Source organism: Cebidichthys violaceus, unplaced genomic scaffold, assembly GCF_023349555.1.
Source record: "Cebidichthys violaceus isolate CVI_PGR_0920_01 unplaced genomic scaffold, fCebVio1.0.p SCAF_20, whole genome shotgun sequence".
NCBI lineage: Eukaryota > Metazoa > Chordata > Actinopteri > Perciformes > Stichaeidae > Cebidichthys > Cebidichthys violaceus.
In genome coordinates this window covers 3,610,219-3,638,073 of record NW_027176373.1, presented here as the reverse complement: position 1 = coordinate 3,638,073, position 27,855 = coordinate 3,610,219, and the positions used below count along the sequence as shown (strand labels likewise).

Here is a 27,855-nt window from a genome sequence, read left to right as displayed (position 1 = left end):
GGTGAGCTAACTGCGAGCGATGGAAAAAGGAAAGCTCATTACCGGGGTGGGCGGTGAGGCACGTTAGCCGACTACAACAACAAAAAAAGTGAATCTGTCCGTTAGTTTATGTTGTTGTTGTTTTTACCGTAATTCACTCGAGAAGAGGAAAAAACGCACCCGAGAGAAACAGGAGTTGAAAACAGCGGAGTGACCGGGAGTCAGCAGGTACGTGAAGGGGACTTTGGTAGCAGCAGGTGCATCCAGTATCGCTGCGGCTCTGCAGTTTCGGTTGTCAACTGTCAACCTGTTGCAGACTACTTCCAGTCAGAACAGCTGCAAGGGATCCGCTTATCTTGAATATTTCTATTTGGGTGTAGTTTTTAAAAGTCCTTAAATAAGCGACAACTGAACTCAGCTTAGGTCTGTTTGGAGCAAACGCAATTAGTCCTTGTTAGTGTTCATAGTGGTTGATTCTATTTTTTTATAATAGTAGGCTGTTGCTGCTTCATTTTCATGTTGTAAGATAGTAGGTGTATAGTAAGTTTTGTAATTTAAAAATATATATTCAAATTTTAAGTCTTTATTCTCGTGTTGGAAGCCTTCTAGGGCTGCAGTTAGTTTAATCTTTAGCTATAACGTGACACGTTCAAATGTATCTTAATAGTTTATAATGGATGATATTTTAGAAAAAATTTAATTCTCAGTTTACACCTTAAATATTTTGGGATGTTTACAAGCAATTCAATGTCACCATGGGCTCTGGGGAAATAACTAGCAGAGTCATTGATGATGAAGTTGATGATGGTTAGTTGCAGCCCTGTAATGGATATTGTGAACTGGATTCAAACAGCAACCCAAACTACTGTTATCACCACATTTAATTGACATTTTGATATAGTTTGTTGCACATAACGTCTGCAATATCTGTTGTTCGACAGCGCTGTGAGAACAGAACTCTATTGTCCCTCCTTAACCTTATCTCCTCGCCTCAAATTGATACCTGGCCCTGAATTATGCACAGGAGGGCCTTTCTGCCTAATGACTGCACTATGTTTTATTTAAAGTGGGGAACAAAAGGCGCCCGCGGCTGTGGCAGTGTCGCTTAGGTGGTGGGGGGAAACCAGACACTGGTGTTTTGTGCTGTGGCTGAAACTGAAGCACTCATGCGGTGCATTTGGTCAGATGGTTGGGAGCAGGAGGAGCACACTGGTCCCTCTGTGCTGCTGCTGGAGGAGGAGCCCCCCTGCTCAGGCCGCTGACCCGGCTCGACTCCGCTGCACCCATTACAGTCCGACCTGGACCCTGACGGAGACGGTTTGTGCAGAGGAGACGTGCACGTTGGTGTAATGCATGCGTACGTACAGACAACTCATAGAGGCGTGCAAACCGAAAAGCATGCGTCCGCCTTCCACACACAGGTGCCCGCATCCAACACCTGTTGATCCAAAAGTCATCTGAGTTTGCACTACTCGGTTGGTCGTTGGCTGTGGATGGTTGTACTTACACAGTGCATGATAAGTTGACACAGAGACAAAAACAGACAAACATTGTGGCAATGAATACACACATCTGGCTGTCGTTGCATTCACGTGGTTGTATCGTACATGTGATTGCATGAGTTGGTGGTCTGAGTGTTTTGCAGGAAGTTTAAAGAAGAAAGAAAGGCAGAAACAAAAGATGGAAGCAAATAGAGTCTCAAATAGAGTCTCAAAGAGGGTCACAAAGCCATGGGCCATACATGTAAACCTACTCTGGGTGTTGAAACATGACCTCTTTCTCCATATGTCTCTCTTATTCCTTTTCTGTCTCAGGTAACAATAAGATGTGCTGCACAAACCGCAACAAAGTTCAACAAAATAGAATAAGTTTGAGTTGTGCAGTCATTTTAGGACATTTCAGGCTCAAAGCACTAGTTAGGGGTTTGGAACTGCATGCGATTTGTAGTTTGCTTTTTACTTCGTGGGGCCGGTTGTTCCTTTAACAGTGGAGAATGAATCTCGGTGTGTGTGGTTTTCGCTCGGATGTTTACATTCTTTCAGTGACCTTTCACACAGCCCACCTCTACGAGGATGAACTAACTGGTTTGGCTGTGGGAGTAAGGTTAGATCAGGTTCAGCAGCAATAAGGAGGAGTGGAGGCACTAGCCAAAGAAATAACATTCTAAAAACATGTGAAAATGTTGCTGAAAGTGATCCAAATGAAATGGTAGGATCATGCAAGGGATACTTTATGTCAGATTTAGAAAATAATAAGGAAATTCCTTTATCAAATAGCCTAATGCTGCTGTAGTGAAATCATTATCACTCTTTGAAATCTATTGAAGGTGTCAGAGTGAGATAAAGGACAAGGATGTAGCAGGAAGGTGTCAGACTTGTAAATAAGTTAACAGCATGTTGGTTTCTTGTATTTATTTTATTTTTATACCTGTGATGTTTACACGTTCCCGTAATGGAAGTGTGATCTTGTTGTAGTCCCACCTCACCCTTTGTACTATGCATGACGTGAGACATTGCTGGTTTCAGGGAAATAAATGTGTTATTCAATTGTGTCTTTTAACAGTGAAATGATCGACCTAATCAGGCACAAGAGAGGATTTGTAATAAAACCGCTAACATGATTTAGATAGAAATCAGCTGGTGTGATCAAATACCAGCAGTTTTTTTTTTATGTAATATTTTAATAAGAACCGAAGATTTAATTAAAAGTAAAGCAAGGGGGTCAGGAATACACTTTAGCCCCAAAAGAGTGAGATTGTGCTTGTAAAGTAGAGCAACAACAGGAAAACTTATCAGCTGCCCAAAGTCCATCTGAGCCGTTATTATCAAGCGTTTAATGGGTAATAAAGTTATAAAGTTAATAAAGAGCTATAACATTATCATTAAACTGCAGTTAGCATGTAGGCTAGTTAGCATGAGGTGTGGCATCCTGCTTTATGAAAGTCATCATGACGCCATGCTCTGTTTTGAAACTAGTGACCCTGTAGAGGTTGATAAGACGAGGAATGCACCTTTTAGTGTGTGATCGTGACATACAGGTGTTCAGTTAGGCTCAGAGCGTATGACATCATTACAGGAAGGTCTCTTTAACCCTCATCCTACCAACACATTTAACATAGAGCTACTACCAACTGGGGACCCCGAATATGAACTAATAGAAGAAATCACCATCTTAGCAAAATGTTAACTTATTTCTTCCTAAAACATTATAGGTTATGTCATTAAGGTCATCTGAAAAAAAGAACAAAACACCTTTATTATTATTTTTAAAACATTTAATTTACAGACGAAAAGTATAGGACAAAAACAAGACTTCCTAGTTGGTAGGTTGAAGATGAAGGTGGAATATCTGATTCTCTAAATTCATAGCGCAGAGGAGGAAGAGAGAGGCCTGCTTAAGACGCCACATGCAAGTGAGGGAAATCTGCGGTCGCTGTAACGAGCTGACATGTTGCGAAAGGATTTATCAGGATATACTGTAGCTAATCAGGATGAACACGGAAGTGAGTAAATATTACTTTAACCACAATTATGTCATTGTGGTGTGTTTTTTTCTAAATTGGAAATAAAACTTGTGACCGTGTTTTTAGTGGTATTGTCATAAATATGAAGGTGAGGCGACTCAGTGTAAGAACCATTGGCGTGACCGCCATATCCATAATCACTGTAAAGACTTTCCTGTATAGTATTATGGCTTTTGTATGGAGGTCAGCATCATGGAGCTTTCAGCACATAGAGAACCTGATATTTCCCTCAGGAGTTTGTAAATAGAGCAAAATAGAGCTAAAAGGAGAATGAATATTAGACAAAGCTTCTTCAGGTGGCCAGAAACGCAACTAATTAAATACTAATGGTGCTCAATGACTGCCGGATGTGTAAACTGTTCATATCATATCATATCTTATGGAAGTTGATGCAGGTTTTAAGTTACTAGTTCCTACCTTGTTACAAGTTGGTTTAATATTTTTTCAGTTATTGGCCTTGAAGGGAAAAACACCTTCCTGTAATACATAAGTGTTTTAAGTCACTTATTTATTGACTCAAACATTAACAGTCCTCCCAGCTCTCTTTCACCACCTTTTGTCCTGTTTATTCTTCTCCAGAGGGCTTTTTCTTTTTTTTTTACCTGGGTTTGACCACCGACTGGTCTGCAGTTGTGATGAGTTATTCTCAGATGGTTCTTCTTTTGTCAGGGGAACAGAGAGGCCTCTTCAGGTCCCAGAGAGCAGATGGACGAGCAGGAGACAAACGGCTCACCGAGGTTACTGTTGACTAATGCGAGACCCCCTGAGGGCGGGCTGGACAGTGTGTGTGGTTATATGTCTGTCTGCCTGTTCTGGTTATCTGACAGCACCACACCTACACTATTGTATGGCACTATAGGACCCACCGGGATGTGCCAGTGTCATATGTCATGTGTGTGAGTAACCTGGTATTGGCAGCTTTTTAAACACGTCTTACTCCTTTTTCTCTAGCTTTTGGGGGAAATGTAGAGAGACAAACAAACAAAACTCTTAAATGTAAATACAGTCATGGAGTCAGTAAAGGTGCTCTCTTGCAGTTTGTACCACACAGCGACCCCTCATCTGCTGTGTCTGCTTGAGAGTTCATGTGATCACTGTACCTCCACAACACGCTGTGTGAACAGGTCTGCTGGAGGGACGTCTCACGTTTCACAGCCTCCCGATGAAAAGGTGTGGGGTGAGGGGTTGTCACCGGGACTTGAGCCGGCCAGGGACTCAGTGATATGGCTCTGATATTGTGGGATAAAAGAGTCACTTACAGCTGTCTGACATGGCAGGAAGTAGAGGCTTCAGGTCTATTTTTACGTGTGTGTCCAGTCAGAGCTCGAGTGGCTTTGACACCGGGGTTGTGACTCGGTGTCTTAAGTTGCTGAAATAAAACAGCTTAGTAAATAAATATTACTGATGAGTAGCGTGCCAGTTGATTAGATAAAGGACGCCATTTCAAGTAGGTTAGCTGTGAAATAATTACTCAATAATTGGAAAATATTTTGAGAATAGATTAAATCTAGTGGCAATGATTTTTGAAAGCAAAAAATAGTGAACATTCTCCAGAACTAAAGCAAGAGGATTTGTTGCATCATTGTGAACTGCATATCGTTGGGCTTTGGACAAAACAAGACATTTGAGGATGTCACCTTATGATGGGCATTTTTTAAACTTTTTTTCTTTTACATTTAATAGACGATTAATCTTAATAAGGAAATACTACTTCCTCAGGCACCACATCTGACTACCACACCAGTTTTTTTTCTCCCGGGTTACAAAGTCCAGAGTGTGTGCAGAGTTTTCTGGTGAATTTTAATCTCTGTGTAATTTATTTTACAGCCTTAACCCCCCCCCCCTCCTCTAATACCCCTCTCATCCCTCACTCTGAGGTAGGAAACCTGCCCTGCCAGCAGTAAAAGGAGCCCATTGTGATCAGCCCCCCCCCAAAATTAACCACGGTGGAAACACAATGGAGATTAGAAATCACTTGACTCCTGAGCGCGATGATCAGTGCTATTAGGCTACTGTATGAGTTTCAAAAGCGGGACAATTAAAAGTGAACACAAAGTGTTCAGTGTCTGCAGAGGCGCAGGTATGATGGGAGATCTATAGCCTGCAGATCTATAGCCTGAGGAGCAGGTGGGATTCTAATTATCAGCACATTAGACTCACTTTGTTCTTTCAATAGAGCTCTGACACATGTTGTCACAGTCTACTGAGATGGAGGTGGGAGGGCTGCAAAATCACAATCCACGCGGGCAACGGCGCTAACAAAGAACAACTGAATTCCGGATAAAACAATAATTTTCTTTTTCATTGTTACATTATTTTCATTATATAGCTTTCTGCAGCATAAAGCAAACTTCTCAGGAGGAAAAGCGCTTACCCAGGATTACTGAGTTTGAGAGACTTAGGGAAAAATGGTTGGCTGTGTTACGTTGATCATCAGCTTCATGGTCTGAACTATGACAACACTGGCTGAATGCTAACCCAGTGTTCACCTGGAAAAGATGAATTCCATGTCAGAAGCTGTTGGTGCTTTAAGACAGAAAGTGTTTTTCTAGGCTGTCCACTAGTGTGCTTTAAAGAAATGTAGCAGCACTAGTCTGTACAGTATGTGGGCATGGAGAAGCCATTGAGGAACATGTTGAAAGCTGAGCTCTTTGCACTCTCAAATTTAAAGCTGCAGTTTTGCTTTTTCTAGCGTTAAACTGTCCACTAAATCACATTTATTCAAGGGCTCATTTTACAGAAAAATCCCCCTGTAGGCTTGATGTGCAGACTGAGCACGTGAGAAGCAGGAGAGAGGAGAAAAATGATCCAATTTATTGGAAACCTTCCCTTTGTGTGTTTGGGGCCCAAATGTAGGCCTTTTACAGTTATGATGCAAAGGCTCTTCATTATGTAATAACAGCTGCTGAGGGGTCATCAGCTGTAATTGAAATTCTGTTATCACTCTTTTGGAAGTTCTTTTTCCTTTATAGCTTTTGGATGTTTGTATTTGTATGTAAGGAAGCCAAAGACACAGTCCGTCTCAAACTTTTCAACTGAATTCAAGCAATAATATGAGCTTGAGCCAACACAGTGGACTTCAGTGAGGATATTCCATCAGCGCTTCACATAAATTAAACAGCTCAGGCCACCAGAAATGGCAGCTTCGGCTAAATCGTACACCTTGAGGGATGTGATGAAGCCATCTGATATTTTGTGTGCCTTGGATTTTTCTTTTCCATATCAAATTGTGCCTCACAAGGTGTTTGCTGAGGTCTGCTCTGGACCAATCAGTTAAACGTTTGTAGGTCAGCGTCTGTCTGCAGGGGGGACAAACATGTCTCAGAGTTTATGGAGTTTATGGAGAAAAAGTGCTTATTTGTACAAATAGAGAGCCAAAGTGATCTCTGACCAGTGATTGTGATAACGGTGAAAGCAGTCAGTTTTTTGTGTGTTTTACAGCGACGATTCACAAAGAACTGAACTGGGTAGATAAATGCAAAGTAAATATTTCCTCATGTATTTCATTCAGACTTTAAAATCAGCAAAGTAGATCAGGTGAAACAAGTGTGAATATTGAAACGTATCGTTTTCGACAGGAAATCTGTCGGTACTCCACTCACCTGCTTTAACCTTGGTCTGTGTTTTCGATATTAGTGATAAACAGAGGTGTAAACTGAGGAGGAGACTTAAAAGGCCAATAAATTACAGGATTTTGAAGAAAGGTAACATGAGACGGAACGATTTTGCATGTAAGGACACCTGTTATCCACAAGACATCTGTATCTTCACCTGCTTCATTGTGGATCATCACTTCCTCTTGGATTAATGAGCTCAGGATCATTTGCACACTTTTGCAATGGACACTATTTTATTTGCTTTATTTCCCCCGACAGTCGTTCCTCAAGTAGATTAAAAACGCACTTTCTCAAGCGTTGGCTCAGATATGCTGTTGACTTCAGCGGCAGCCATGTTGGGGTCAGTGGGGGAAGTGAATTTTAACAGTTCGCCCTCACACACCGGCGGGTTCTTTTGCAATTCAAATCTCTGGCGCAACACTGAGCAAACGCTTCCTTGTTGTCCTGCCGCCGCTCTGCAAGGCAGCGTGTTGTGTATCTGGACTGTCCTTTTTCATGCTGCTTAAAGCATCCTGACAGGTATGAAAGGAGAGATCAGAGGCCCGTCTGTTCACTTTCATCACGCCGTATTAGATCGTTGACGGTGACCCAGTTTCTCGCACCTTTTTATTCTTATTCATCCTCATATTTCTTTTTGTTTTTTCGGCTGTTTCTCCTTCATCCCCAGACGTGATGTCAGAGTGTAACAGCGGGAGCTCCATGCATGAGTGACTCCCGCTGTCAGGGAGCCTTTCCCTCTGACGTCAGTGCAGCATTCGTGTGCATGTGAGCCAATAAAATGACCACAAGGATGCACGCATCGCTGAAATGAATTGGTTAGAAATGTTCTGAGACTAGAGGAAGGACCCCTTTTATGCAAACAAGATAAAACATATTAGTCAAAATTAGAGTTGCTGCTTTTTTGTATTACTTTGGACTGAGGGCTAGCTGTTTCCCCCTGTTTCCACTCTTTATGCTAAGCTAATTGCCTACTAGCTGTAGCTTCGTATTAGTGTTCAGACACGAGAGAAAACACCTGTGAGGGTCTGCAAGACCCCTAACAAGTACAGAATGGTACTTTGCTTAATGCTTAAATCTAGCAGGTTTTTTTGGGTAGCTGTGGGGGGGAGTGTATTTACTGTTGGACTCTGGAATGTGTTTTTTCCCCTTTTAAACTAGTCCCTGTATAGCTTTCATTATATTCTGTGGTCTAAAATGTCCGTTCATTGGCTGTAATTGCCTCATATTAGATGGGTCTATGGGAGCAATAAGGCCGTACGAGGAATGCTGCTGTCGCGGAGCTCAGCAGGTCATTCAGTACTGTAACCTGACTTTGGCCACTCCAGGAGGTCGGACGATTCCAGGAGGGGAAAACACACACACACACACTCGTAATTATGTGGTCTGAAAGGGAAAAGGATAGCGTGTTGATGTGGGGATTTATGATTTGTTTGACTGCTGAAAAATGGGGATAAAGTTTTGTGTGTTTTCCCATGGAAGATGTTGCTGTGCAGTGTCTACAGCCTTGGGTTATTTAGACGCTGCACGTCCATCTGTTGGAGCTGAAATGTCTGGAGAAGACTAAGTGAAGTCAGATGAATAGAACATTCTATCGTTGAAGGCGTACTCTGTCTCTTTTTGGCAATTCACGATCGGCGCTGAGGCCTCTCTGCAGAAGTTGCCCTTGGCGCGTCGTTAATCTGGCACTTGTTCCCTTGCATATTCCCATTACTGCAGGCTTAAATATCTAATGTCAATATGTAATGGGTATTGAAACTGAAATGTTGTCCTTGTGATTTAATACAGCCTCTTGATGTGAAATAATCAGGATGCCTTACTGAATATGACGCCTATGCCTCGCTCCATATTCTCATATGTGAATATTTTTCTGGTTTTCGTTGTCCTCTATGATAGTAAACTGAATATTGTTGGGGTTTGCGACTTTTGGTCAGTTGTAGAAAACCATAACTTTCCTTTTGAACTAATATCACTCTGCAACAAGTCACCGCGTTGCTTTATTGAATGTAAGCCCACAGGATCATATTCCTGTGATCTTTCTGCACAGCTGTTCGTTCAACCAGGAAGTGTCCTGCAGGCTATTCTCTTATCTTCACCTGACGTCTGAACAGGGCAGTAAATGACTCCGTGATATCACTGCACAGATGCGTCATGTAAGTGATATTCTAATACTCAGTGAACTCAATGACTTTTTGAGCACAAATAACGATATTTGACTGGCGATGCCACTGCGTGATTACTACCTACCTAACATGGTGATGGTTGAATACTCTCTGCGGTTTGAGGTGTGGATGTGTGAGATAAACAGAGCATTACAAGCTGCTGGAAGTCTTGATTCTTTGATTTGCATGTTTAGTTTTACATCCTTGAACTGAGAGCCCTGTGCTGAATGTAACAACCTGTTTGCTTTGCGTACTGTATATCTGTACCTGCCCTAGCTGTTTATCAGGCACATTCCTTTCAGTGTGCCAAACAACCAAACCAGTGATAAGGCACAGTGGGTCAGAGTGCCACGCCGCCATAAAGTGTCAGGTGTTTGGCCTGCTGATCGATATTATCCCCATGCTTACCTAATACTGATAGCGATGGTTTTATTGTATGGTTTTTATATTGTTAGTTGTTTAACGTTGTCTGGCAGACAGCCTGAGTCTCACTGTCTGTCACGTTCTCCTCTGCACCACAATGGTGCTTTGTGCTAAATGCTAAAGATCACCATGCTAATACGTTAAGCACGAGAACATGCTCACATCTGTATTAGCACTAAACATAAAGTACAGCTGAGGCTGATGGGAAGGCCATTAATTTATCGGGTATTTGGTTATTTGTAATTGACATATTAAATCTATGACTTCAGGGATCATCCAAGTTATTCACCTTGTGGGTGTGATGGAGGAAACGTCAGTGGATCACCAAAGTTGTTAGGATGCATCCTCTGGGAGCAATGAATGTCTGCACAAAGATTTGTCCCAATCCACTTTATAGATTTCTCTGGATATCTGCTACTATCATAGACGGACCTAGACATTAAGAACTAAAATAGTATTGTGTTTTTACTACTGCATTAGCTCAGTGTCAGTATAGAAGTAGAATTGTGCATACAACACAACCTCATAAACTCTAAATAACTCACTCTTCTTTAAGACGCAACATTCAAGCAAATTGTCTTTTAATTTATTTACTTTTCAGTACTGTTGTCTGTGGTAAGCAACTAGATCCTCCAAGCTTAGCAGAACAGAAGTCACTTTATTAAAATTGTGAAAAACAGAAGAAAGAACCAGCACATATTGTACTCTTTTTTTTTTTTTTTAATGAAGTTTGATAAGTCTATTAACAGATTTTGCCACGGATTTTACAAGCATTAATACATAAGTAACAATAAATACTTGAGAAATGTACATCCAGTATATAGCAGCTTCCACAAGGACTTCATTGTTTGCATTCAGACTTATTTGCTAAGCTTTATTTCATGTCGACATTTTATGAAACACAAAACTGATGCCCCGTATGGGCTCTCATTAATGGCTCTAAATCACTTTGTGTTTTATTGGGATTTGTCTTGATGCTGTCTTTCCTCTAACCAGTATTTAATCTGATGTTAGCATCTGTTTCAGTGATTCAGTGGTGAGTGTATCACAGACTCTCAATCATGAGATAGAAGCCACTGTGAGATGAATGATTCATGATTGAGATAAATTCACCTGAGCCTTGAGAGATGAGGCCTCAGCTATAGGAGACACTTGGGACCCAAGAACAATAGATGTATTTTCTTTTCTTTTTAAGGATATTATTTTCCCGTAATGATGGAGTCATTGAGGCTTTTCCCACCTTTGAACAGGAAGTGGTTCGTTTGTTATTGTGCGTTTCTTTTCCTGTGGTGTTTGTCCTCAGCTTCCTGCCGGGCTGCCTCTTCTTCCTCCTTTCCTTTCCTCGTCCTGGAACTCTTTTGTCGCTGTGGCTCCCTTGTTGTTGTTGGTGGTATCACACCTTTGCGCTGAATAAGGAAATCTTTTTGCTTTGAAGAGTTGTGATTTGATGCTGTCCTTGTTTTAAGCCAGCGAAACATGTGAGCACAAATGAATGTTATTTCTTCTTAAAGGTACAAGACGCATTGTTTGCTGCGTAATGTTTTATTTCATGTCTAAAACTTTGACAGAGTTCAGTTTGGTATTAAGTTCCCGGTAACGCATTCGCTTCCATAAACGTCCTTTTTTATAATCATTCCGACTTTGACCCAGAACACTATGTTCTCAGATTTTAATACACATACCAAAGACTGGAAACGATACGCTGCAGTAATGGGTGAATTTGCATGCCCCATTTTTAGACCGAACGCACCTACACTCTAACAAAACTCCTATCGCCTGCAGCCTCGTACTATTCTAGTGTGGAGGCATTCCTACAGTATCCAGTTAAATTCACCGTGACTAGATCATATTGCAGACCCCCCACAGGGGGGGGGGGGGTCCTTAATACAAAAGTAATTGTCTTCTCAGAAGCCACTTGCAGTAATACAAAGTTTATCATTCACAGAGTGTTTGGGTTTAAAGCTCGGTGCTGCCGGGCACGTTGCTGTTCCTGGTTAATGGTTGACAAGCGAGGATACAGAATGCTTAACTGTTTTCTATTTTTATATAGCGGACAATAATAATAATACACTCTTATTGACCTTGTTGCATAATGTGTGCATGTATGTGTGTGTGTGTGTGTGTGTGTGTGTGTGTGTGTGTGTGTGTGGTAGCAGGGCTGTTAGCAAGTTGCCCTGCCGTCGTCGGTCTATTTAGGCGTATGCAACTTTTTTGAACAACGTGTAATTAAGTAGTCCAAATGTTAATATTGTCAAGTAAGTATTTAGGCCAGATCAAGGCAGGAATGCAGAGCTTATTAGAGTGTGACAGCTTGTCTTGATCAGTTAGAGATTTTAGACAGCGATGTGAGCACTGCCCGGCAACACACAGCCACGGTCTCTCTCCCCTGGACACTCAGAGACATGTCTTTTTTTTTTTTGTTTTGTGTCTGACGCACATACAGGAGAGATTGCAATCGCAGACGTTGGCCATAACGGTGCATGGCAACACGGCTTTCCCTTTTTCCCGCTAATAGATGCTTTGCTCTGTCAGTGGTCATCAACCGGCCACTTCCACCTTTTCAAACACAGCTTCCTGTCTGTCTCTGTTTGATCGGGGGACAATAGGAATGATGTCTTTCAGGTCCTGTGGGAGACTGGAGACCAGAAGTGAAGTCATAGTGCAGTGTAGAAGTGTGTGAGGCCTCCTTTATCCATTTAATGCAGTTTTTAATGATTTCTGATTGGAAGACACCAGCATTTGTCTGGGATACGTTTCTAGTGGTTACTGTACGCCTCTTCAGCCTACCGGATGCCAACGTCCATCACTGATGGCTGACAGTCATCAAAAGCACAATTTAGTCTGGCCCTGACACTACAGACCAGTCTAAAATATCAGTTTTGTTACACTGACAGTAAATAGTTTGCAGCCATGTTTGCAGCCATGAATAATATCATTGATTACATTCTCCATCCATCTATTTCAGACGGCCGGTGGTCCAGTCTCGTGGCTGCATGGGGAAGGTCACGCTGGAACACATAATCACCAATGAATGACAAAAAAAAAAATCTGAAAGAATTTAACAATCCCCCCCCTTCCCATCATCCATCATTCCTCTCTCACATCAGCCTCACTCTGTGTTCTCTCTCTCTCTCTCTCTCTCTCTCTCTCTCTCTCTCTCTCTCTCTCTCTCTCTCTCATTAGTTTTATAAATACAATCTTCCAAACTTGCCTGACCTCGTTGGGATTGTTTTTAAAAACATATGGTCTTTAAATTCTTGCGGTTCTTAAGGCACAATCTCTCCTCCCTCCACCATGATATAGTACTTAGTTAGCTCAGTTAGCTGGCAGTAAGTGGTCTTGAGCTTATCCTTGTTTACGCATCTCTATTTAATGTTGTATTTAGTGTGGAATGTGACTGAATAAATCCTTTATTATCATCTTAAAGCTGAATAGAAACTGGATAAAACAACTTGTATAGCAAGCGTTGTCAGCTTGGGTTTTCTTTAATTTTGTATCTTAAAAAAATGTAAAGCTACAGCCGCTCTCTCCCCGTCTCAGTATTACGTCACAAAGAAACGTTGCGTTGTCATCAGGTGGAACAGCAGCAGTAGTAAAAGCAACAACAGCACATCGCTCTTTGCACCTCTTTGTCTGACTCTGTGCCAGCAGTAACAACAACTCAGCACAGACGAGCACGAGCACTGCCAGCCACCATAGAAAACAATAGAGAGGGCAACTAGGGTCTTTCTCTGACGTGTCATTGAGAGAGAGAGTTTGCCTCATGCAAAAGACAGATCAGTGTCTCATTGTGTATTCAACATTTTAAAGCTATTTGAGTGAATTTAGTACTATATGTTCAGATAAGACAGTTGCCACCTCATCTTTATGATGTAATAAAGCCCACATCTTGTTTATTTAAAGTGTTATTCTCATTTTACACACTGATTGTATCGTGAACAAGATTTTTTTTTCTTTCGAAAAATTTAAACGAGGCAATTTCTACATGAATTAAACTCAATGCTCCTGCAATATATTACATTAATGATGACCTTCATCAGTCTTAGTAGTGAGTATTAGAGATTACTGCAGCAGGTTAATGGTTAGCTGTGTAATTTCTTTACGACTGTCAGTAACAGGGTTTTAAATGGGTTTTAAAGAAGAGAAGAATACGAACTATTAGTTGTCATGAATAAGAGAGAAAATGAGGGTAATGGTGGGGGATAGTTAGTCTTTGTGACCGTTTTTTTTTTTCTTCTTGGGTGGAGGCTGGGGAGGTCACCCATCCACCCACTATACCCCCTCCCCTCCTCCGTCCTCCCTCCTGCATTGGCTAGTCTCCATGTGCCGAGCTCAGGGCCTTGGGAATGAATGGCGCCCGGCCTCTGCTCCGTCTTTGAAGCCAGCCAGGAATGCGAGGCCTCTCTTTTTTTTCTTTTTTTTTTTTTCTCTTCCTCCCCTCTCTCTGTTGTTCAGGCAGCCGGCAGCACTAGCAGCTATCTGCGGCAGTGAAATATTCCCTCCGCTGCGCTCATTGTGCATCACAGAGCCGGACGTCATCGGCTGGCCAATCAGTGGCTCCCGCTATGCAGCTTCGGGTCTCGGTGGGGGGAGAAGGGGACTCACTAGAAGTCCTTCTCTCTGATATCTAGCTCTCCTGGTTACTTGGTCTGGTCCCTCTTTTAGAGCAAGAAAGATGTTCTGAAAGAAAAAACCTGTTTCTTTCAGCAAATCCTTATTTAAAAGTTGAAACTTAGGACACTTTTCTTTCTCAAATGGAAATCAGGAAGGTCAGCGACTTAGACTCAAAGTTTGGGTGAGTTTTTCTTTCTTTCTCTCTGAACTTTATACACTTCCATTCACATCAGTCTGCGAGTGGTTAATCTCTGAGCGGCTTCGTAGCCTTCTGCCTCGCTGCTGTGACTGTTGATCCAGCCTTCCAACTTGTGTTCAGCTTTCCGGCTGTCATTGTTCACTTCTCTTGTCTCCTGTTGTTGTGGTTTGCGTGTGAGGGTATTTGTCTGGGCCAGTCAACCCCCCCCCCCCCCCTCCTCCTCTCTGTACATTTTGTCACTGCCTGTCCCCTCCATCACTTCCACTTGAGCGCTCCCTCTCTTTTTGCAGAGGGAAGAGGAGGGCTGGAAACCCCACACACTCGCAGACACACACACACACACACACACACACATGCAGACACACCACAGATCAGAAGGGCCTTCATAAACACATGGAATCCCCCCTTAACACTGTAGTTTGAACGGCTCTTGAGAGGTGGGTTTTGTGTGTATGCAAAACGACCACCTAGGATCATCTCTGATTTGGGCTTTTCAGCTCGGCAACCAGACATGACAATACTGGGAAGATGTTGCTCATTTGAACTGATTATAAAGGAGTTTTGAGTCGTCAGTCTAAGTTAGTGAGTGGTCATTTACGTCAAGATTTTTGTTGGCTAGAATAACTTAAATTCGTCCACAACATTTCTTGCTCTTCCATCAATGCTGAGGTCCAACTCTCATCCTGCAGCGTCAGAGCTGATTAGCTGGTTGTTTTATTGGCAGCATTGACCTTTGTGTACATGCACGACAGGTATGTAGCTTCAACTTGATGACAGGGTCATGGAAAGGCATGCATGTCATGGGAGAGAGAAGACTCCATCTACTCTGTCATTAGAGTCCACCATAAAACATAAACATATCATTACCTTGTAGGGGCTGGTTTCTGGACTGGAGATGAGTTTTCGGATAGCTCATGATGGCAGCAGGGTTCTGTTCTGTACATTTTTAACTGTACTTTTACAGTAAATAGGTAAACTTGGGGAAAAAAGTACTCAAGGAGTATGAAGAAGCCCACCATAGACTGAAATGAAGTTAAGTTAATTAAGTTTATTGGTCTCTGTCCATTAAAAGATGAGTCCCAGTCAAAACAAATGGCCTGTGTTATGAGTGCTGCTGCAGCCTCAGATTGAAAGGCCCAAAGACTATTGAGTAAGTGGTATTTGCAAGTATTTCATTGGTTGATATAGCTTTACAGCAATCTGCAAAACATTACAGCTTGTTGCACAGAATAATACCCTGTAAAGGTTTCAGTCTCATTCATAGTGCTTGTATAGTTAAGTGACAAATTGTTATATTTTAGGTGATTATTTGTCTAGAAATAGGTAAAGCATATGTTTCTGTCCCAAGAACAATAAAAGGGTAAAAGGTAGAAAAGTCTTTACAGGTCTCAGTTCTGTATAACAAGGCATTATACATCCATCACATGACTAATCCTCCCAGATTTCTGTAGCTCCATATGGAATTCCTGACATATTTCCATGTGTGTGCTGCAACATGCACCGCCAACCTCAAGGTAGTTAATTAGGGGCCAGACTCCTTCGACAGGTGGTTAACTGTTCTGCCCCACTAAACCAAGCTGCAGTAAACCGTGTGAGCAGTGAAACGTAAAAATAAGCAAAATATCAAATTTTGACAGAAGTAAAGTAAAAAGAAGGTATGAGTGAAAACTATCCCAAATGAACAATAATATTACAATAGACTTTACTTCATAAGAGATTAAAACATGAAGTAAAATACAGGAGTCATAATTAAGAAAAATAAAGGATTTCTCCCTTGGTGCTGGTACCAGCACCTCCACTTTGCTGGAGAGGCTTAAACAGTTTTCTACTGGGGAAAAAAAAAATTACATCTAGAGGTATACGATTTGTCTTTTCAATTTATAACAGCTGGAGCCTAATCTTTCACTAAAAGAATTTGACCTAGAAATGCCAGGCAAAGATTTTTCTGTGGTTACTAACTGTTTTCTGGGATCTTTATAGTGTTTGAGCAGAAAGCTGCTATTTTTGCAGGGTAGCTGATGGAGAATTCACATACAGCAAAGATGAGGTATGAAGGTGTTTATTCTTTCATATGGGTATGTAGCTGTGGCTAGCGTTAACATAGTGGACATGCCAAGTTGACAATCTAACACAAACATCTGTGTTTGTGTAAAGTTGTCATGCCGTTGCAAAGCACTCAAAACAGCAATGCAATGGTACGTCTTTCGGGAAACCACATGATATGTTGAGTATGGCTCCGTCACTCCGTTTTTTTTTTTTTTTTGTAATGGCTGTTTGAACACACATTTTGTCTAACCTTTACACATCTGAGCAGTCATTTGCCAACACAGGAGTGTGAATCCTGAGTCAAGATTTGATGTTGATGATACATTTGTTTGTGTTTCCTCCCCCAGGAGCTGCTGAGTTTCAAGAGACTTTGAAGAAACAAAAAGAAAATGACCTAAATAGCGACAAGCGTGACGGACAACCTGATGCAAATGTGTTGGTGGTAATTTCCCCAGTTTCACCCACAAGGAAGACACATGCATCAGCGCACATACACGTATGTCGTATGTACAAACCCTGCCCTTCCCTTCCTGCCAATCCGCCCCAGTCCTCCATGGATTCCTACAACTTACACTTTGAGAGAATGAGCAACGTGGACCTGCATCCTCTGAGCCTGCCCGTCAGCCGGCTCTCCCCAGCCAAGTCCAACGGCAGCATTGCCGACCAACTCACCCACCACCAACACGGCAAAGGAGACTCTGCATACAGCTCCTTCTCTGGCGGGTCAACTGCCCCGGACTACCCCTCTCCTTTTCTCCCAGACGACCTCCAGTCCAGCTCCTTCAGCCACTATGCTGATCTTAAGTACGTAAAATCCATTTACCATCCAACCCAAGTCCTGCAGTCCGACTCAAAGACCATGGACCAGCTCTATCGCTCTGTGGAAGCGATCTCACAGCAGTATCGCAACAATACCAGCACCAATATAAACCACCACAACCAAAATGGCTATGACAGTCTCTATAACAACAACAAAGCTCTCTCTAAAAAAGAAGGGCCTTTGGGCGCTCCATCCCAAGGTGCTTACCCTCCTGTCCGTCCTCCTCCGGTCCCAGCACGCCTGGATAGTTTTATAGCCACAAAAAACTTTGAAAACAGCAGGGTCCACCATCAAGGTACTGGGGTTCAACCCCAGCAGCCACAGCCTCAAAAACAGCCCAAACCCCACAACCGACTCCATCCACAGCCCCATGGTCTGAATACCCCAAAAGCTGAGACGGCTAACCCAGACACGTGTAAATCAAGCTTAAATTCTGACCCAGTTTACTCAGTTTGGAGAGGCTCTCAACAGCAACAGCCGCGGGTCCAGCAGCCACCAAGCTACCGCCCCCACCTCCAGGCTCACGATCAGACCAGGGCGCTGTTGAACCCAGAATACATTTTCATCACGGATAGCAAAGCGGCCTCTGAGCAACAGAAGTCAACGAACATCCTAGGCCGATCACCTCCCCGAGGCACGAGTCAGCCCGAGCACCTGAAAGTCAGACAGCCCTCAAGCAGTGGTGGATGTAATGAAGATCATCCCAACAAGTCCAGCGGTAGCAGTAGCCATTTTGAGAGTCAGCGCAAAAGGGCGGACTCTGCTCATGTTTGGCTTGGTTCAGAGCCAACTCGAGCTGCCAGCCCCTGGAATGCTGGTCAGAGTTTAATCAACAGCAGCATCCAGCACAAGGGTCAGTTCTACTTTGTCACAGGAGTGTGTAAGTCTGAATCCGGATCAAGGACGCACTCTGCATCTGTGTGTGGGTCTGAGGCTGGGAGCGAGAGCTCCACCGTGTTGGAGACACACCGGCTAAGAGAAAAAGAAAGAAGCCACAGCACAATGGATAATTTATTTAGACCACTCCAAGAGAGCTCTCGCTCGTCCAGCGGTGTAATTCCAGATGAGAGAGAGACTTTCACTTCCCAGAGCATGGATCTTTCCTCCAGAAGCCCGGATCAGGAGAACCACAGACTGTCCTACATCTCGACCCAGTCCTCTCGAAGTTTCGAGGCCTTAGAAGAAATCGACACGATTCAGAGTCGAGATATTGGGCGCCACACTGCCAACAACCCTATATTCTACTGTGGACCTGACAGAAACTGTCCACCGCATGCAACCAAACATACGAAGGAGGTCACCCCGCTGATAAACAACGAACAGCCCAACTACCACAAGAGAGAGGAGCAGGCAAAGAGAGGGAAACGGCAGCCATTGATGGATGTAGCCAGCGAGAGGATAAACAAAGAAACAACCCCGCTTCTGTACCACCTCACTGGAGCCAGCAGGGCAGCGTTGCAGCCTAAAAAGGATGCTGATTTCAGCATAAAAGGCAATGAAGTAATCCCAAACAGAATAGGTCATGAAGACGTGGCTGTTGAAGATAAGGAGAGAGCTCCGAAAAGTGACACAAGCAGCAAAGATAGGGGGGAAGTTATCTCCGTTGCCTGCAACACTCTCGATGACTCATTTAAAAAGTACTACAAAGAGAAGCTGAAGGACGCCCAGTCGAAGGTCCTAAGGGAGACATCCTTTAAAAGAAGGGACCTGCAGCTGTCATGGCCACACCGAATCAGGCCAAAACCTGAGTTGAGGCCCACAGTGATTCACGCTTTCTCCCCATCACAGGACTCTGAGACTTCCACAGACACACTCACTCCCTCTGTGACCTCTGAGGAGACAGAGAGGGGGAGCATTAAAGAAGAAGTCAGGGAGAGTCAGGAGGAGAGGGACAAAGAGACTGAAAAGGAAAACGGGAGACCGGCGAATGTGGCCCAGCCCCAGGTAGCACGCATCGGAGGGAGGAAGCGACTGACTCAAGAGCAGAAGAAGATGTGCTTCTCTGAACCAGAGAAACTCAACCAGCTCGGTGGCGGCGCCCCCACCCACTCTGCATGCCGCTCCTTTAGCAACGAAAGCGATGGAGAGGAACGTTGGCAGGAAGGAGAGCAGGGACTGGTCGCAGCACGGAGGAGGATGTTTGAGACAAGAGTCAGAGCCCTTTCGGCCTCTAGCGCTTCAAAGACAAACTTAAAAAATCTGCAACACAAGGCCCTGGTGGCGTACATGGAGCGTAAGACGGGCCAGAAAGTGACTGAGCCACAGCAACCGGCGCCGCAGATACCATCTCCATCCAGACAGAGGCATTCTCTGGGGGAGAAACCCTTCGATTGGGTTCCCAGGCCTCTATTAGGAAATCATGAAGGCAAAAACACCAAGAAGAAACTCCCCAGACCCCATTCTGCAGGCCGCATCCTTGACTCCTCCACCAGCGCCATCAGGTACGAAAGAGAAGCGGAGCCAGAGAGCAAGAAAACGTGTGTGATGCTTTTTGTTGTATGGATCAAATCATCTAAAATTGTATTTAAATTCTCACGAAAACAGGTATGCCCAGTTCTTCTCCGCTCAATCTTGTTCAGGCCAGTACGCAGGCCAGTTGAATAAACCCAGATGGAGGGAGAGCCAAGGTCCAGCTCAGGGGAAGTCTGCCTCAGTGGAGAGTCTCTTGGACCAGCCAGAACCACCTAGTTTCTTCAGGATCAGATCCACATCCACACCACATGCATTTCAGGTAAGTCTGTTCAGATTGAGACGATTAAAAATATAAGACATACACATAACACATAAGTCAGTGTCTGATGAGCTCTCCAGCACAAATATATAAAATTAAATTACCATTAGAACAATCTTTGCGATTGAATTCAGAAGGATTTAAGTGTCTACAGATTCAAGTGTAATTCACGTGTTGCCTTTTGGATTTTCTTCTGCGTCTGTAGGCACTCGACTATGAGGAGGATCCATTACCAGCTGATGCTATGGAAACCTGGAGGTATGTACCAGCACTGCAGACAAATAGGGACGTTTTTAGTGGTTTTAGGTCAGGAGAGTATTAGGTCAGTGAGTGTGCGTTGTTGCACAGACTATAAATCTCCACTTGATTCATTGTGGCACTGAAAAGTCAACACCCACCTGCTCCAGCAAACCAGCATTCCTTTTAAAAGATTAATGCATCGGCTGTAAAAGAAGAATCCTTGACTCAACCGTTTTCAAGGCCTATTTCTCAGAACTACATTATGAGTTCAAATTGTTATTGTCTTTGAAGTAAAACTTTACCGACCACATGTATGATTAATTTGTATTTGCCTTTAAAGAAGTTGCATGTGAAAATTGTGAAAAGTGTTGCTTTTATCAGTTTTTGTTTTCATTCAAAGTTCTATCATTGTTTGTATAAATTGATGTCTTTTGTTTCACATTTAAACACTGATTGTCGATGTCAGTCCCCAGACGAATGCCACCGAGGACTCCTTAGTAAAGCCAGCCCCTGAGGTCCAGCAGCGTGTCCGCGTGGTCGCACAGAGGGGGAAGTCCATGGAAGAGCTTGGGGCATCAAAGTTAACAAGACCATCAGCCCTGAGTAAAAGTTCTGAGCAACTAGATCAACTGTGGAGGGATTCGACTCGACCAGTAGGACCTGACGGAGACAAGAGGGATGTTCCGTTCTTTGCGGAAGTCAGAGAAGCCCAGGGGCCGGACCAGGGGAGGAAGAAACAAAATGTAACGGAGCAAGCGGGCAAAGAACCAGAGATTGTTGGTGAGAAGAGCACCCAGGGACAGACACAAACCCAAACCCAGAAAAGGTCTCTGTTGAACGAGAACTCGGCACCAGAAGAGGATGCCACAGTAGGAACAAAGAATCCAAGCAGATCCACTTCCCCGGCCTCCTGCTACTCTTCCCGGGCCAGGGTTCACTCTGGACCCCCTGGTTCTCACGGCCCGGTTACAGATGAGTTCAGGTCCAGTACGCCGCCCAACGAGACTACATCTGATCCGCCTTCCCCCAGATGTCTAGAGACCAGTGAGAGGGAGATCAAATCCACCACGTCCACCCCCACCCAGACAAAGCTTCCTTGTGAAAACACGCCTAGCTCCGGGTAAGACTAGACTCAACGTCAATGCAGCAATTGTTTCCTCCAGTTAATTGATTTTACTTTTTTGAACGTGCTACTATTACAACTTCCTGACATGCATTGCATTGTCAGGTGTGATTCTTAACCATCATTTGTTTGACTTCCAGTAGAGTCAGGACTTCTCCGTCTGTGACTGGATCAGACAGAGAGCAGTCAGTGGATGAACCAAGCAATGTCGCCCTACAGCTTGATTCAAACCATGAGGTGTCTTTGAGCTGCGGCGTCACCACGGATCCGTCACTGTGGATCCTCCGTCCAGAGGAAGAGATCAAAGAGGAAGTCCAGACTTCGCCGCTGACGGATGTTTTTGACGACGAGTCCACCAGCGTGGCCCCTCCAACGCAGACAAGGAAAACCTCTGTGTCCTCCTGCAACTCCGTCTCCGACACAGTCATCAGTCAGCAGGTGGAGGCGGAGAAACATCCAGAAACGGAAGATGAGAAGTCGGGAGAAACCCGGGAGATAGAGGAGAGGGGAAGACCGGAGGGGGAGACGGAGAGCCTGGAGAGGCCCGCTGAGAGACCTCAGTGGGAGGAGCTGGTGGAAGCGGCGGTCAAGGCCGACCAATCACTGGCCAGAGTGCTCTACCCACTGGCCAATCGTAAGACGGCACTGATGCTGATGGAGCAGCTGCTGTCAGAGGACACGCTGCTGATGGAGGAGCACTACAAAAAGAAACAGGAGCGGAAAGGAGCTGCAGAAAGGTAAACGTTAAGGTCCTGGAACACAACATTCAAATTAAACCCACCTCTGGTTGTCATAAATACATTCCCAGTAGTTTCCATTGAGAGCATTTTAATGTCTTTGTTAGAGAAGACAGCACAACCCTGAGAATAATTGTTGTGCAATTATGAATAAGATAAGAATAATGATAAATTAATTGGCATAGTAATGTAAGATTACTTGCCCTCCCAAATCCTCGGCTTCCCATTCTTTCAGGTGTCTGTAAGTGTAAACGCTTTATCTTGTATAGATAAACCTACACAGCTGTGTAGGTTGAGATAATAATCCTTTTAAAACTAGTTTAGAATGGAAATAGTGTTTTTAGTGCCAAGTTAATTAGGGTTCCTGGTTTGATGTTCCTCTATGAAACTTGATACTAGTTTCTAATGAAGAACTGAGCTCCACCAGTGCTCTGTTACCTCTTGTTGCATCACCGTTCTGCTTGTGTAAGCACAGTGAAGATACATAGAGAATGCGCAGTTGCATTTCAGAGCTTTGTAATAAGTGAATAGGAGTGGAGTACGTTACCTGTGAAGACACTATAAGTAACAGGGTGCAAAAGAGCTAGCTTGAGCTAAACACGTTTCTTTTTCTAGTGCTGAAATGGTGGAAGCGGCTGAACCATCGCCTTGTCCTTCTGCTCCTGACAGCCTTAAACCTCAGTGTGCAGATCTGCAGAGCAAAGCTGACTTCACTGAGAAAAAGGTAATTATTCATTTGTGCAAAATAGTGGATGGTCAATATGTCTCTAAAATCGTCAGAGATTTGCTGCATGTATATTACAAATTACAAGAAAGCAGACAGGACAGTAGGACTTTTAACCACAACCATAAAACATTAACTCTGTGGTAATTTCATATTAAAACCATGTGGTTGCTATTTGGCCTGAAGTGGACTCATTTCAGACTGAGATAGTTGTGTGTTTCTTATCACATGACGTATTGTCTGCTTCTTATCAGTATCTCCCACTTGCCTAATGTTTAGCTTAGCAGATAGCCTCCCCCTCTTCCTGACTGCCTCCCACATTCACTCTTGATACAGTATCCCTTTATTCTACAGTAGATATGAAATATCTCTACCATGTGTATCTCTTCTGTAGCATCATGGCCTTAAATCTCTTACACATCACCTCCTCTGCTTAACATTAACAGCGTCTGTTAGCATCGTACATCAAGGAGCGTCTACGTTCGCTGGAAGAGACGCGGGACGCCCTCCAGGCAGAGATTCAGGAGAACGTGGCCCACGGAGGGGCCCTGGAGGTTCTGGTCCGGGACCGCTGTCTGCCTGTGGAGCTAGAGAGGTACAACCTGTTCATAGGAGACCTGGAGAGGGTGGTCAGCCTGCTTCTGTGCCTCTCTGCTCGACTGGCCAGGGTGCAGAACGCCCTGAGCACCGTGGACCAACACACAGATGCCGAGGAGAAGGTGAGGAACCCAAACCTTTTTTTTTTTTTCATCCTCTTTCTTTGGAGATCAGTGGGTTCACAAACTACAGGTTTTTTTTCAAGATTCCTCCTATCTTGCAGACAGCCTTTGTTTGTCATTCATGTCTGTAGGCTAAATCTACTGATGTACTGTAATGCACAGTCCATTTGCACTCCTGTCTTTCCCCCTGAATTAGTTCACACATAAACACTAATACATGTGAATAAAAGTGTGAAACTGTCAGCGGGTGTTGATGTTATGTAACCTTACTGCTCTCATTCAGTGTTAGAAGTGTGTGCCTGCTCCCATGGCCTCAGCTATACTCCCGTTCTGTTTACTTTAGAACAGCAAACACATGCCATTTGGAAAACGTTTAAGGGTGACTTAAAAGGGGTCAAGGTTTCTCACCGTGTGGAATTCAAAAAATGTCGTTATCTGTGTTTGATTGCCTTTTTTTTTTTTTTTTTTTAGCTTATCTGTGTTTAAGCCAAACGCTTTATCAGATGTTTGAAGATTATGAAATAGAAGCAGAACTGCTACTTCTTGATTTGATGTACTGGGAAAGAAAATCCTTAAATTTCATCATGCTGCATCTGAGGTAGCTACCATTCATTGGGATACGTTTACTGTCATTAAGGTCTTTAATTCAAACAGCATGAGTTGTGTCACAGGATCTGACTTGAGCTCTGTGCTTTGCTTTGTTTTCCCTCTGAATATCCTGTTTCATTATGCGTCCCAGTATTTACGGCATCAATTTCTGTTTGCATGGATGCAAACAGAAATTGATTCATCCCTGAAAGGGCGCTTTGTCAGTTGGTCCATCTGTAACAGCCTGGCTGAACGTGCTGCATACTGAGGGCTTGTCAGAGGCTCATTTATATTCTTGCTGTTATCAGCAACACTAGTATTTACACTGACTCACCGAAACTCCAGCCCGGTTTCGATGACATTTATATCTACCCTGCCCTCTGTTGACATATGGTAAAACTGCACCTCCTGCCCCGTGGCTGTTTGAAACGTGATCTTGCAGTTTTCCCAGCTCTCTATTACATCAAACAACATATTCCTTTTCAATTCAAACAAACAAAATATGACCCAAAATACAGTTTTGGACACTTTATTTATTTTCAGATTTTCTCTCAGCAGTCCTTTCAAATTCTGTTTTTGTTTGACTTTGCTCACAGCAGCATATTTAATTATCCATTCAATGTTATGAGCATGTGTCTAATGCTCTGCAAGGCATGAATTCAACACCAGAATAAGGTTAGAATTTGAATGTAACCTTTTAACTATATCAGGTGTAACTCATGGTCTTCATTCTCTGCTTCTGCACTCAGCAATCTCTGGACAGTCGCCACCGTCTGCTGTGCAAACAGAGGGAGGACGCCAAAGATCTGAAGGACAACCTGGACCGGAGAGAGAACCAGGTCTCCACCTTCCTGTCGCGCCAGCTGTCCGCCGAGCAGCTGCGGGACTACCGGCACTTCGTCCAGACCAAGGCCTCGCTGCTCATCCGGCACAAGGACCTGGAGGAGAAGCAGAGGCTGGGCGAGGAGCAGCTGGAGGCCCTTTCCAACAGCCTGCATCTGTGAAGGGAGGAGCAAAGCAAGCACAGATTCCTCCTTTTCTCTTTTCCTTGACTTGCCTTGGAAGGAGGATGGCTTATTAAAAAAAAACAGACCTGTAGAGAGTTTTGGCTGTACACTTTGCACTCCTGTAAAAGAGTTTGTCAGGGCGTCTGTGGAACCTGCTGCTCCTCTCTTACTACTAGGCTGCATGTGAGATGAGCAACAAGGACCGTTGAGACTGAAGCTTCTTCCTTCCATCTACCGAGGATGCCCGGGACGCTCCGCCCACTGTGCAACGTGCACCTGAAGACTTTTTCCCAATGTGTCGCACATGTTTTCCGTTGACTTTGAACAGAGGAATGAGCTGTATTTTTTTTTTCTTTTTCTGTGTGCCTTGACGTTGGTGTTGCTGTGGAACGTTTTCCAATTAGAGCTGCTGTGTGGAAACTTTGCGTCCCCCCCTTAGCAATTCAGCAAACTGTCCTTCACTTCTTCAATGAGATGGTAGTGCTACAGCCCTGTATCTGCACCTGAGGAAACCTATTATAAGCTTTAAGATTGTATTTGGACCTGTGAGAAGGCTTCAATGGAGGAGCGTAGTCGGAGAGGGGGCGGTGTGTCGTGTCACGTCGGTGAAATGTACAATAGATGTAGTCCATTTAATCTTTTTGTTTTGTGAATGTTTTATTTTTTGAATGTTTTTCAAATTAAGGCACTAAAAACCAAAAAGGGTGAATGAAAAAAAAAGCACTTTGTAATAATTCATAAATGCACATTTCTTCAAATCAGATTCAAGTCATTTCAGTTGAAAGCCTTACTCCATCCGCTTGAACTCATTTTAAATAGGAATAGAAAAAATAAAAACAGGAACATGAGCACACCCAGCAACATTACGGACTGTGTTGAAATACCTTTCCAGCTCATTTCATACTTAATGTTATTAAGTCTCGATGATTTCATGCTGGACCGGTTCCTCATAAGGAGGTGCTAAACCTCTTTAAAGAGGATTATAAGTACGCAACAATTATATCACTGAGTATTTCCTGTCCCTTCGTCACAGAGGTTACACGTGATACTTGAAAGACTTTTTTATGAAAGAGGAAAGTCCACAACGTTCACTTCAGGTGTCTTCAACTCATTTTCTATTCTCTACCTCCACTGTTCAGCCCCCTTTAGACATATGTAACCTTTAAGCTTATTTCAATTTACACGGTAGTCAAACAGCTTTGAATGAAGACAGACTCTTGAATCAAATGACTTTCTCTCTAATTTTGAAAGAATCTCATGTTTTAAGAACTGCATCTGTTAATATTTGGCATTCGTTTTTATAGATGTGTTAATTTCTTTGTACTGAATCTTCAGCCAGAGGCATCGGTGATGTGAGCTGTAGCTCTACGCCAGATTGTGTGCAGTGTGTGTGTGTGTGTGTGTGTGTGTGTGTGTGTGTGTGTGTGTGTGTGTGTGTGTGTGTGTGTGTGTGTGTGTGTGTGTGTGTGTGTGTGTGTGTGTGTGTGCTTGAAATCATGAATGTCTTAATGTCATGTGTGTAGAGATTAGTTGTTGAACAGAAAGACAGAACTCCTCTCGGTGTTTGCCGTTTTAAGTTTTCAACAAAACTCCTATGAAGTCATAAAGTGATCAAAATGTTACCGTCCCGTTGGCTGTACTGAAAACAAAAAACTGATCCAGTGTATGGATTGCTTGTTATGTATATGATATTTATGTTTTAATGACCACAAAGCGGCAGAGCATCATGAGCAGCCTCTAACCATAAAAAAACAAACATTTTCTCACTAACTCAAATTGTCAAAAAAAGAAACTGAAAAACTCTTTTATGTTGAAAGATGTTTTCCGTTTCAGTTTCTTCTGCTTTCTTCTGCTAAACCCTCCCCCCCCAGCCCTGAAACATTTCTCTGGAGATTTACGGCCCTGTCCGTTTCCGTTTGCTAAACAAATGTATGTTTGTTTTGGCCTTTGTGCTGACGCGGGGCTGAAGGGTTAGAAAGACTCTCACGTTGTTCCTGCTGGAATTCCTTAGGAATGCAACATTTTGGAGAAAGAAAGACTGTGGGATGGGGGGGGGGGGGGGGGGGGGGACGTGAGGAAAAGGCTCCCACAGAGGAGGAGGAGGAGCAGCACATGGACGGATACTCATTCTAGCTCTTGATATGTGCGCATACTAACAAAGAAGTGACAACTTCCTGAGTCGCGTCTTGTTTCTGTCATTCGATCAGAGCAGTGTTTTGGTGAGGTCGCAGGAAAACAGGCCTGTTTTTGAAGAAGGATTATGTCTGTTTAGCTTGTTTCAAATACCGGAGACGTTGTGACATTGATATGAACAGAATCTGTTTCAAAGAAAGACATATTTCAATGAGTCCGAGCTGCTGGGATGTCAACAGAGACATTTCTAAATCCACATTTTCTGCTCTATTTCACACGTGTGTTTGAGTTGTTCTTTGTGCCTCTTTGGAGTTGTAAATTCCACGCTGTTTGTAATTTTGTGAATAAATTAAGCTCTCCCTCTCCCTCCAGTGTTCCACATTTCTCTTGTTTTCCCCACAGTGAACTTTTCTTATACGAGTTGAGGCTACATTAACTACTTATGCAAAGAGTGACTTATGTGTTGTGCTGCT

The 27,855-nt window shown here is 43.5% G+C and overlaps 1 protein-coding gene across 5 annotated transcripts; it reads left to right on the top strand.

The window, feature by feature from the left end:
- shroom1 (shroom family member 1) lies at positions 1–27,747 on the top strand. Of its 5 annotated transcripts, XM_068715707.1 has the most exons (10): positions 1–207; positions 12,667–12,703; positions 16,908–19,821; positions 19,925–20,111; positions 20,317–20,369; positions 20,818–21,471; positions 21,615–22,211; positions 22,827–22,935; positions 23,382–23,654; positions 24,992–27,747. In XM_068715707.1, the coding sequence occupies exons 3-10, from the start codon at positions 17,066–17,068 to the stop codon at positions 25,244–25,246; spliced, it is 4,884 nt and encodes a 1,627-aa protein (XP_068571808.1). In that variant the 5' UTR covers positions 1–207; positions 12,667–12,703; positions 16,908–17,065; the 3' UTR covers positions 25,247–27,747. The 5 variants fall into 5 exon arrangements, with proteins under 5 accessions (XP_068571808.1, XP_068571806.1, XP_068571807.1 ...); XM_068715705.1 differs by lacking the exon at positions 12,667–12,703; XM_068715706.1 differs by lacking the exons at positions 1–207; positions 12,667–12,703 and adding an exon at positions 13,701–14,496.
- Positions 27,748–27,855: the final 108 nt, after the last annotated feature.

Excerpts from the sequence above, each read along its gene's own strand:
- shroom1 (XM_068715703.1), top strand. The coding sequence starts at position 16,871 with ATGTTGATGATACATTTGTTTGTGTTTCCTCCCCCAGGAGCTGCTGAG. Across the intron at positions 20,370-20,817 it reads GATGCTATGGAAACCTGGAG|TCCCCAGACGAATGCCACCG; the intron begins GTATGTACCAGC and ends TGTCGATGTCAG. Across the intron at positions 21,472-21,614 it reads GAAAACACGCCTAGCTCCGG|TAGAGTCAGGACTTCTCCGT; the intron begins GTAAGACTAGAC and ends TTTGACTTCCAG.